Source organism: Chaetura pelagica, unplaced genomic scaffold, assembly GCF_000747805.2.
Source record: "Chaetura pelagica isolate M959 unplaced genomic scaffold, ChaPel_1.0 scaffold142, whole genome shotgun sequence".
Classification (NCBI taxonomy): Eukaryota; Metazoa; Chordata; class Aves; order Apodiformes; family Apodidae; genus Chaetura; species Chaetura pelagica.
Genome location: NW_009952973.1, coordinates 8,008,861 through 8,020,810, shown reverse-complemented (window position 1 = coordinate 8,020,810; position 11,950 = coordinate 8,008,861). Strand labels below are relative to the sequence as shown.

At 38.8% G+C, this 11,950-nt stretch overlaps 1 protein-coding gene across 1 annotated transcript; it reads left to right on the top strand.

Moving 5' to 3' along the window:
* Positions 1-3,740: 3,740 nt before the first annotated feature.
* On the top strand, positions 3,741-8,493 carry MFAP3L (microfibrillar-associated protein 3-like). The gene is made up of 2 exons (XM_009995942.1): positions 3,741-4,023; positions 7,631-8,493. Exons 1-2 carry the CDS (start codon positions 3,741-3,743, stop codon positions 8,491-8,493), a joined length of 1,146 nt encoding a protein of 381 aa, XP_009994244.1.
* The last annotated feature ends 3,457 nt before the right edge of the window (positions 8,494-11,950 follow it).

The window sequence follows — 11,950 nt, the reverse complement described above, 5'->3', positions numbered from 1 at the left end:
TTGTTGAACTTCATGGGGTTTGCATGGGCCCTCATCTCCGGCCTCTGGTCCCTCTGGATGGCATCCCTTCCCTCCAGCATGGCAACTGCACCACACAGCTTAGTGTCACTGGCAAACACGCTGAGTGTGCACTCAGCCTCACTGTCCCTGTTACCAACAAAGATGCTAAACCATGCCAGTCCCAATACCAGTCCGTGAGGAATGCCACTCATCACTGATCTCCACTTGGACACTGAGCCATTGACTGCAACTCTTTAAGTGTGGCCAGCCAGACAGTTCCTTATTCATCAAGTGGTCCAGCCACCAAGTCCATGTCTCTTCAACTTAGAGACAAGGATGTTGTGTGGGACAGTGTCAGATGCTTTGCACAGGTCCAGGCAGATGACATCAGTTGCTCTTCCTTTATTCACCAACGCTTTAACCCTGTCATAGAAGGCTACCAAATTTGTCAGGCACAATTTGCCCATAATGAGGCCATGTTGCCGGTCACAAATCACTTCCTTATTTTCCATGTGTCTTAGCATAGTTTCTGGGAGGATCTGCTCCATGATCTTGGCAGGCACAGAGGTGAGATTGCTTGCCTGAAGTTCCCTGGGTCTTCTTTTTTCCCCTTATTAAAAATGGGAGTTATATTTTCCCTTTTCCAGCCAGTGGGAGTTACACCAAACATCCATTCACAGCATTCCTATGGGCCTCCAACTGCCTTGAGCTTCCCAATACACTATGGGTCCTTCCTTGCAGGTTTTCCGTTCATCCGTTCGGGTGATGCTATTTCTTTTCCTTCAGAATGCAAATTGCCCTCTGCGCTAAACAGCTTTTTTTGATTGCTACTGATTTTTATGCCAATCAGAAAATATGGTAGACTCCTATATAGGAATTACAAGTCACACTCAGTAATTGGTAACACAAAACTTAATCAATTTATGTTGCTCTTTTGCCCTTCCCATCATCTTAATCCAGCCAGTCTTTGTTCCTGTTCCCTTGCCAGGAAGTGTGACGTGTCTTTTGGCTTTTCTGTATGGCGCAGTGCAGATATATAACACTGTACAGAAACATTTTATAGGGTGAATGTGTAACCTTTAAGAATGGCTGTGTCCAAGGTTAATGAAGTAGTAAAAATCAGATGTGAATAGTTACTGGAGAGAACAGGCAGAATTTAAGGATTTTTTCCAAAGTGCAGACTCAGACAGGTTCTATCTATACTGAGCTTCAAAAGCACAGGCTCTACACACTTTGCATAACTGGAAATGGATTTCTGAAGTCCTTATTTATAGAGCCTAATATGACAAGTGAGATTTGCATATTAATTTAAAGTTAAAAAATTATTCTGGCTCTTCAAGGCAAATATTTCCACATTCAATAATCAGAAAAACACAGAAAAAATGAGGGCAGGCTTGGAGTTGTGACAGGCATCCACACCACGCATGCAGGTTATCTAACATAACATAGCTTGCATTTCTAGTAATGACTCGTCCTCAAGATGGAGGAAACTATTTTGCTCTTTTACTAATAGTTGTATCGATTTGTATGAAATCAAGTTCATTGCTTTACAGAGAAGGAGAGATGAAGAAGAAAACAACCTTAGTCAAATATTACTACTGAAAGACAGTAATGTTTTCTTTCCTTTTTGAATAAAGAGTGGCTGGAAAGCTGCCCAGAGGGAAAGGACCTGGGGGTGTTGGTTGTCAGCCAGCTGAATATGAGCCAGCAGTGTGCCCAGGTGGCCAAGAAGGCCAACAGCAACCTGGCTTGTATTTGAACTAGCATGGCCAGCAGGAGCAGGGAAGTGATTGTCCTGCTGTACTCAGCACTGGTGAGGCTGCACCTTGAATCCTGCGTTCAGTTTAGGGCCCCTCCCTACAAGAAGGACATCAAGGTGCTGGAACGTGTCCAGAGAAAGGCAACAAAGCTGGTGGGGTGTCTGGAGCACAAGTCTTACGAGTGGCTGAGGGAACTGGGGATGTTCTGTCTGGAGAAAAGGAGCCTGAAGGGAGACCTTATCACTCTACAGCTGCCTGAGAGGAGACTGTAGGCAGGAAGGGGTCAGTCTTTTTAGTCACAAGAAACAAGACAAGAGGAAATGGTCTCAAGTTGAGCCAAGGGAGCAACCCATTGAAGGGGTAATTAAACACTGGAATAGGCTGACCAGGGAGGTGGTTGTATCACCATCCCCGGAGGTGTTTAAAAGACCTGTAGATGTGGTGCTTAGCAATATGGTTTAGAACTGGACTCAGCAGAATTAGGTAAATGTTTGGACTTAATGATCTTTAAGGTGTTTTCCAACCAGAATGATTCTGTGATACTATCAAAGAAAAGAGGGAAGGGGATTGTTTATTTAGTTTTATTTTATTGTTTCCTTTTAGGAACTGGCCTAACCTTGTCAGCAGTCATTTTCCATGCTAAGGTAATTGAATTACCAGATATTGAATAAAATACAAATGGTTTTGCAAGTGAAATATCCACTCTGGAGAAAGTTTGTTAGATAGTTACCTGTATTTGGATTCCAGGCAAATTCCTCTCATAAGTTTCACTACATTTCATTTACCTTAGAAACATATGAGTAAAACCACCGTAGTTAGATACTTTCATGTGATTTTAACATCATTTGTGGCCCTTAGACTTGGAGTGAAATTTGCAAAGGTGGTCATTTTGCAGCCTACCCTGTGCCCTCAATCAGTACTGAATGTTGGTTGCATTCACTGTAAGCATAATGAGGCCAACAGCACATTTGTAAACCCCCTCCTCTGCCTACAAACTGAAATCACTGTTAAAGAAAGGGTGCAGTGTAGATGATTAGTTGAGGGAAAATACCATAGTGAGAGTGTGCAAAAAGTATATAGGCAAGAAGCTAAATGCTGCATAAGGAATGAAGAAGTCCCAACTTTATTTGTATCTCAAAGACACCTTACCCATAACTATGTCACTAGAGAGTATTTTTCTTTCTAAATCTGCTCTAAAATTGCCATTGAAAGTACTTGATCAAGTACTAAATATCCTCTTTTAATAACATTCTTCCATTATATGTTTTATCTCAGAAAACCTATAAAATAATGCACTAGCTTAAGTAAAGTTAATGGTCTGACATGTTTGCTGTGTGTGCCATTGTATTTGGACAAATTATGTATATCAAGGATTCCAACATTAGCTCCAAAAACCTTTCCTGGAGCAGTTCCTTCTTACACCATGTTCCACAATTTATGTAAGATCATGCACGTGACAGGTGTAGCACTGAACTGGTAGCAGCAACTTCAATGTGTTGTACCTTTGTTTTCCCTGTTGATTTTGCAAATGTTTAAAAAATAATAATAATTTAAAAAATCTATTGAACTTCTGGCATAAAACACTAGCTGCTGCTGTAGCTAAATTGCTGCTAAGTGTCTAGGTGATAAAAGCCTTCTCCCATGCCTGCCACTCTGAACAACACTATTGTCAGGAAAATGTATGCATCTTTTTCCAGTAAGAATAAGGACCATGATAACATTAGCATTTAGACAAGACACTGAGTTGATGATTGTGAAATGCATTAATGGATGTGTCACTATTTTAAAAGAGCACACCTAATGGATTGTTTATACATGCCATCTCATTGTACTTATTTATTTATTTATTTAATAGGATATTTTAAACATTAAATTGCATGGATCAAAGTAGAACTCTCCTGTGACCTCCTCACCTCAAGGGTCTGCATTCCACAGAATTGATCCCAGAATCCAGCCAGTTGCATGTACCACTGAAGAAAAATGAACATACTGAACAGCTACCACTTTTTGTACTTTCTGCCTACCACACGCCTTGTCATCTTACTAGCAGCTTTGACAACTGCTGAGGATGTGACTAATAGCACTTTCAACCACACTGACATGAACATGGGATCTGTGCCTGTGGTGATCTCCCGCATCGACCATATTATAGTCAAGGAGGGGAGTAGTGCCTTGATTGACTGCAATGTCCAAGGCAGTCCTAGTCCACAGTACAAATGGTACAATTCCAACGGGCGCCTGCTCCAAGAGGAGGAGAGTAAAGGTAAGATCTTAGTATTCTCACTGATGTAGCCTGTCCAGAGACATTTCTGATTTCATCAGGTTGATTAATAACCCAAATTTAATGGCCTGCCTGTAGTATATTCCTGTGTGAAAATATATGAAAGTCCAGTGGCAGCCATTAATTTGTTGTGCACACCGTAGAAAAAAAAAAAAAGCATTATTTAATGTGCTATTTATAGCAACACATAGCAAGAAGCTGAAGCACTTAGCAGAAGGTGTAGACAGGCTTCTTTTCATTGGAAGACTTCCAAGTTTGATCCTATGTCCCATTCTGTCCTCTTGTTCTTCTCTGGCCCCAGAGAAGACTAAAAAGCTATCTCCTAACTCAAGGGAGGATTCTCCTGACATACAAGAATAGTTTGTTGGCATGAAATGAACACAACTAACTCCTTGATATGCCTGGTGTCTCCATCCATAGTACTATTGGAGTGTGAGAAGCAGGAGATGGTCTGACTGATCAACAGAAAAACCTATATAGGGCTGCAGTCAAAGGAACAGCCAATTCTGAGCCTTCCTGGCTTTAGTTAAGACTCTTCAGTTGCATTTGCCAAGGACCTTAATTACACATGAGCTTATTTTCCTTAAATGGAAGGTTTGGGTGATAATCCTAGCTATACTTTTAGGGAACACTTGGGGGGGGAGATGGAAGGTGTTTTACTCATGTAATCCTTCCATACTGACTGCTTTGTTCACAGCACGATCAAATAAACTCTTATGCATACTAAAGGCAAGATAGCTTGCTTAACCAATAGCTGACCTCAGGGAGAACTCTGCTATGATGGGAGTAATGATTGACCCAGCTGGATGTGCAACAGCATAGTCTATCCGTAAAAACTTGCTGCATAACTGGTTATGTTTTACATTAACAGTATTTTATAGTTTCCTAAGTAGAGCTAGAGAAAGGGATCACTTGAGCTAGTAAGCAGAATTCCAGGTAGAATTTGTGCAGTCATGGCAACACAGTATGATTAGTGCACTAGAGTGTTTTAGTAAGACTCACTAATAGAAATTTTCCCCTTTAATTAAGCATCTAACTTTAAGTCTTTGTATAGTCAACTGAGAGAGAGAGCTGCTAACACAAATACTTACATAGCTAAGCAAAAGCTTTGACCAAATCAGTAAAAATTGCAGAGGGAGTATTAAGACAACTCCACTTTCAGTTAGACTTTCAACAATGCACTTCCTCCTTTAGGAAACTGACAGTCTTTCTGACTGTCTCCTAGCACAAGATTGTTCTTTACTATGGATATAGCTGACTATGGCTGAATTGTTATCAAAACCCAGTAATGATACCTTTTCTAATAATTGTTTTCTCATTAGGCTTATACTATCTGCTAGGATCCACTGGCACAGACCCAGACATAGAGTTCAATGCCATTATGTAATTTCTAACAGCTGGAGCCAGGATACATCAGCAAGGCTTCTTGTCATTCTACAGTTAATAAAGACTTACTTTGCCAACACTGCAATTCAAAGACATACTGAGCAGCCAATACTCTTATGTTTTTTCTTCTTCTAGAGGTTGAGAAAAAAGTGTCATTTGTTACAGACACTGACATTTCCTCTGTAAGACCATTCTCCTCTGAATTTACCTAAGTAGCAGATGGTGGTGTTTTTTTAATGTGAAGGTCTGCTGTAGACTGAACTTTTTATTTATTCTGTATGTTTTTGTGTTCAGACAAAGTGGTTCAGCTGTTTTCAAGAATTAAACTAGTGCAAAAAATAGTGTTTCAGTTAACTTAAAAATTCTAAGTAAGAGGATAAAAAAATGTAATTAAGAACTGTCCATAAGGAACTGAGGCAGGGATCTTGTGGGAATACGTTCTACATAGGCTTCTACTGGAGAGAATGTAAAAAAACAGTTTGGATATGTGACATTTAATTAGAAAAACTCAAATTGTAAAAGCCCATAACTACTCTGAATTAAAGGCTTTTTTTGTCTAATGAGTTTCAGAATTGCCCACAGCTCCTTCCTTGAAGGAAATAAAGTAAAAAAAACTAGAATAATCTTTTTAACAAAGAAAGAACTTCCATGAAAAGGATAAAATAAATATAGAAGCAAAGTACACACTAACCTGTGCCTGGACTGCAATCCTTGCCTTGTGACTTATATGCATTGCAAAGGGGTTTTGCAGTGTTTTAGTCCTCTAAGCACAGATTCTGTGTCTTTGCTCAGCTGCCTTAGTAGACTTAAATTGCAGCTGGTTAGACTAGGTTTAAGTAAAAACAACTTCCCAGTAGTAAATATAGGTAAGCACCTGAAACTCCAGGTTACTGAAATTCCACTAGTGCTGACAGACACCTGTCGGGAATGGCTTGTGATTGTATCCATATGTATTACATGATCTTGTTGGTTTACATCAGCCTGTATCATTGTCATAAGAGGAAGTCTTTTGGATGACATCTCCCTGTATGAAGAGTTCAGAAGGCACAGAGGCACTCCTGCACTTTCTGGCTGTTCTCTCCACTGTGTGAACACTTCCAGGGGTGCAGTTATATGTAGGAAAGAATTGACACCAGGCTTTCCTATAGGAGCTGAATAGTGTTTTTTATAGAAAAGTTGCAACTTAATAAGTCAAATCACCCTGAATAAAGTAAAAATACACATCACCAGCTCTTAAATAGTAATGATTGTTGAATAAAAATGAAGCTTACTAGGGGAACTAAATATCTAATTTGTTACCAATACGTAATGGTAAACACAGTAACTAGCTGAATCTTGAATCTCTTTAGTAGTGATAGGAGCACTGAATTTTAACATAATGTTTCAAACTGGGTTTAATAACTAAATTCTGCTGTGCCAGGTTTATGGGATGTGAAATGTACATGTACAATTATGTGTAGGTATAAAAGATATAAACCATATTACGCTGGTAGAAATGACTTATAAATGAAAGTTACATCGTGGTGCGATTAAGTTCATACTGGCGAACAAGATGTTCTCTTAATTGGTCATGGCTCTTCTCTTTCCCATCCATCACCCTCCTACTGTCCTATTTCCCTGTTGTTTTTTAAATTATACTTCAAAATTAGATTCTGAACACCTCAGAGTCCTGTAGGAAGACAATGTGGCATATGATGTCTGAAATGTTAGAGGTTCTAAAGTTTAAATTAACAGAATTATATAAGATACTATAGCAAAACATCAAAATAACCCGATTGTAGGAAAATGCGTTGTCAAGGAACAAAGAAGGAGGGCTCAGTAGGTTTTTCTGCCTCACAATCCCACTGTTACTGTTCTTTGAGGAAGTGCCATGTGTTGGGAGGCTGCCTAGGGTAAGTAGTCCCATCTTTGTAACTTAACTGATGATAAGTTTGTAACAGATGTCACGCATATTAACATTTTTTAATGAGACTTCTTTCAGGGCATGATCCGATTATTCACAGTTGATGTCAAAGATTTGATAGTAACATGGCTAGGATCTCAGGGACAAATAGGCCTTTGTGGTGGTAAATTTTTTGTCTTCTTGTGAACATTATTTATTTCTTCCAAAATCTGAAGCCAGTTTGACAAAGCTGATGTTTAAGACTATGCTGATCATGTGAACAAAATTCTTCTAACTAAGTTACTTTCTCCTCTCCAGCAGGAAAATGGTGGTTTCTTGACAATGGGCTACTAAACATTACCAGAGTGTCTTTCGAAGACAGAGGTAAATACACCTGTGTTGCATCCAATACCTATGGCAGTGTTAACAATACTGTGACACTGAGGGTTGTTTTTACCTCTGGAGATATGGGAATCTATTACATGATTGTCTGCCTTGTAGCTTTTACCATTGTTATGATACTGAACATAACTCGGTTATGTATGATGAGCAGTCACCTGAAGAAAACAGAGAAAGCAATTAATGAATTCTTCAGAACAGAAGGGGCAGAGAAGCTCCAGAAAGCCTTTGAGATTGCGAAACGTATCCCAATTATCACTTCAGCCAAAACGCTTGAGCTTGCCAAAGTAACCCAGTTCAAGACCATGGAATTCGCTCGCTATATTGAAGAGCTTGCTCGGAGTGTACCTTTGCCACCTCTTATCATGAACTGCAGAACTATAATGGAAGAAATTATGGAGGTTGTTGGTCTGGAGGAGCAAGGGCAGAATTTTGTCCGGCAGACAGCAGAAGGCCAGGAAACCACTGAAACAGATGAACTGTATATGCTTCCCAATGCTTTGAAGCGCAGTGACTCTCCCACAGCTGACTCTGATGCATCGTCACTGCACGAGCCACCTCAACAGATTGCAATAAAAGTGTCAGTCCACCCATTGTCCAAAAAGGACTGCATGGACGGTCAGTCACAAGAAAGCATGCAGTTGGACACCAAGGAAGAAGACACTCCTCAAACACCAGCACTTCCTGCAGAGCCCCCTCCTGAGCCCTCTGCTGAACTGAGTTCTGATGACACAGCATTGGCGAATGACAAAAATGCATGCGTTATATATGAAAGCCATGTATGATAGTTACTCCTGAATCTATGCATAGCAGGAAAATCAGGTGGAGCTCTTTTAAAAATACATATTGTACTTGCCGCTAAGCCTTACCTGGAGACTATCATAGCAAAAGCATGTATGTGGATTATTTGGCACTTTCTTCTCAATTTGACTTTAGTTTACCATGATGTATGGCAGAGTAATTGCTATTATATTAATATTAATTGCTCTTTTTGATTAGGAGTATTTCCAAAAACCATTTACCTCAGCATTTTCTAGGTTGGAGTCACCTGTAGTGGCCTCTTGGAAGTCATTGGTAGTCTTTGATGTAGGACACTTGAACTTAGTAAACATAAAACTGCTTTTAATTTTCCTCCTTCAGTCCTGTTATTTCCAGCTATTGCATTTTTGCAAATATTTTCTTGTGAATTTGAAATATTGCCCAAGAAGCAGCACTCCAGTAGCCAAATAAAATCCTAATAGATCCCATTTACACAGCCTGTTTGCTCAGCTATATTGTGATTTAGAGGGCTATTAAACAAAGTTAAAATGTTTCCATTTCATTTGTAACCACACTGCATAGGCACATGGGAAATAGTTTTCCCTTTTCCATGGAATGAAATGTCAACAATTGTTTTTTTTCCAATTGAGAAACAACTTTGAGGTCTATTTTATAGTTGGGAAAGCCCATAAACATCTTACAGAAAGTTGCAGTCCAACAACTCTGTAGGGGATTTTTGTTGCATATGTTTGACCATTTTTTACTTTGCCAGAAGTTTATATGGAGTACAGCTGCAATATGCAAGATGTCTTTTTTGTAGCAATTTGGTAGGAGTAAGCATGCACTACCTTCCTAGAAGTTATGCAGGTTACTAGTCCTGCAAGTGCCAGTAATCAGCTGATGACAAGGCTGAAATGGCAGAAGACTCTTTCATTGTATTTCTTAGTTTTGGGCAAATTTCTATTGTGAACATCAACCTTAAATTAATCTGTAAGTTTAAGTTTGAGAGTGTTTTATCCAAACAAACAAACAAACAAAACAAAATAATATATATATTTTATATATATATACACACACATATAATCCTGTGAAATTACAATGATGATCACATAAACTGTTCACTGTTTTAATTACTTTGATATTTTAACAACCTCCTACCTGTGTAGGATGTTCACTGCTCGAGTACATGTGACTAACCCAGTAAAGCTTTAATGATCACAGTGATTGTGGCATGAAAAATAATAACATTTATGCCAGGAAATGCAAGGAAATGCCAGGAGCAGAAGGGAAGTTATAATTTCTATTGCAGACATACAATTAAAAAACCCAAACTTCTCCAAGTGAGTCTGGAAAGAAAGCATTTAAAAGGAGGAGTTTATGTAGGACTAATAGCATCTTACTTAATTACCTGACACACACATAATTTGGAACTCATGAAAAACCTATCACCTTGCTGTTTTTAAGGACTGTAGTGTAAGTGTAGATACTAAAAATAAATCTGGAATAATTATATTGCAGAAAAAGAAGTCACTTAGATCTATGGGGAGATGGTTTGTGGATGGCTCTCTGGAGATTTTCTTGAAGTACCACGTCTATACCACGTCTGTTGGAGGCATGGGTAAATGAGATGAAACAAAGTCAGTGTTTCAGCTAAAAAAACCCTTGACAATGAACTGAAGTTTTATGTCAACTTCCTCATGTTTAAGCGTAGAGCTTCACTAGCAGCGTAATACAGGAACACCCCATGATGACTTAAGTAGGTGTTGCAGAGAAGGCTCCATATTTACTTTCTATGGTTATTTTTAAAAATACGTAATAATGGACTTCAGATTTTGTGGCTGACTTATGAAATGGCAGCATTTAGTTGCCTAACGTGCTCACCACAGTGGCAGGCATCTTCCAGGTAGTTGGTAGTTGTAGAGACTGATACAAAATGCATTTGCACATGCCCAAAAGGAAACATGAAAGGGCAAAGTCCCTTTAAGAATGTGGCTGGAAATATTTTATTTCCACACAGGCTAGATTAAGAGAATACCATAAAAAACCTCACTTCTGACCAGTGTGATTGAAAATACTACTGATGCAAATGGTTAACTTCTTGTCTGAGTCCAAAGTACATTTCTGTTTAGTGTTCACATCAGTTTTTCAAGTTACCTAGTTTGTTTCTGGTATGAAAAAGGATGAGGGCAGAAACAAAAGCAGGAAATCACACTGATTTTTTTAAATTCACCTTAACCTCCTGAAAAGAGGCATCTTTATTTTTCTGCGTGTCCAGCATTTACAAATAATGCTCATCCATTCTGAAGTTACCTGCCTGGTCCTCAACTAAGATTGTACAGGTTGAGCAAGGATGTTCCTGAAAGGATAAAAATAAGTTTTAAATTATACTTCAAAATTTGAAAGTTTCAAAATTATTTCTTAAACTCCAGTATCTTTATTTTAGTTGGGTTTTAAGTATGAACTTCTTACAGTAAAGACCAGACTCCATCAGGTATGGTGATTGATACCAGGCAGTTCTGATCCTGACTGCTGCCCTCAGGCTGCCCTCCAGTCTGTGTATTATTTATTTATTTATTGATAAACATTTGACGGTAAACAACCCCACAGTTTTCTTCAGCATCTCTGTGTAAACTTCCTTGAAGATACAGACTACATTTTTTTCCAAAGGCTGCTCACAAAGAGCATGTATATGAAGTACACACAAACATGTATTGCAAACCATGTATGAACAACAGGTGTTTGGATTAGATGCATGTAATGGGTCTAACGCTGAATTCCTTGGAACCTTGACTTTGCTGGAGCTGGACTCACTCGGGGCTGGGAGTTCACAAGTAGCCAGTCTGCTGTAAATCCTTTGGACATTTAGCTTTGTGGTTTATTGGATTAAAACCAGAACAGCATGGTATCTGAAGAAAACACAGATGGTAGCAGTTCTGGTGTAGGTATTTTTTCTGGTTTTGTGTATGCTGCTCAGTATCTTTATGCATCCATTATATAACACCTGTAACCCTAAAGCTTTTTATGTTCTTTCAGGCACTTCCTTTTGTGGGAGGTAGTTGGGAAGCAACACCCAAACCCATCTTTCCTGTTCCAAACTTTCTGGCTGCGCTATTAAAAAGTAAAGGATTTTGTCCTGCAGTATTTCTTAGGGAGTGGCTATTTTGTGGTGCAAGAACACAATTAACAAATATAAAATTAATTATTACTCTAAGAAAGCATTAACATTTGCTTTGTTATGTATTTTCATGCACCTTAAGCACTTAGGGGATATTAGCGTGATCTGTTCTCATCTTTGGACTATGCACACCTTTTGTTAAATTGTTCTATTTGTTATATAACCAAACACTAATGGTTCTTAAAACACTTGGGATCTGGAAAATCTAGTCCAATGGAACTTGCTTTCTTAAAAGCATGTGGAACACCAAGCCAGGCTTAGAAAGGAAAAGAGATTTCCAAGCTATACTTTGAGCATTTTAAAATATA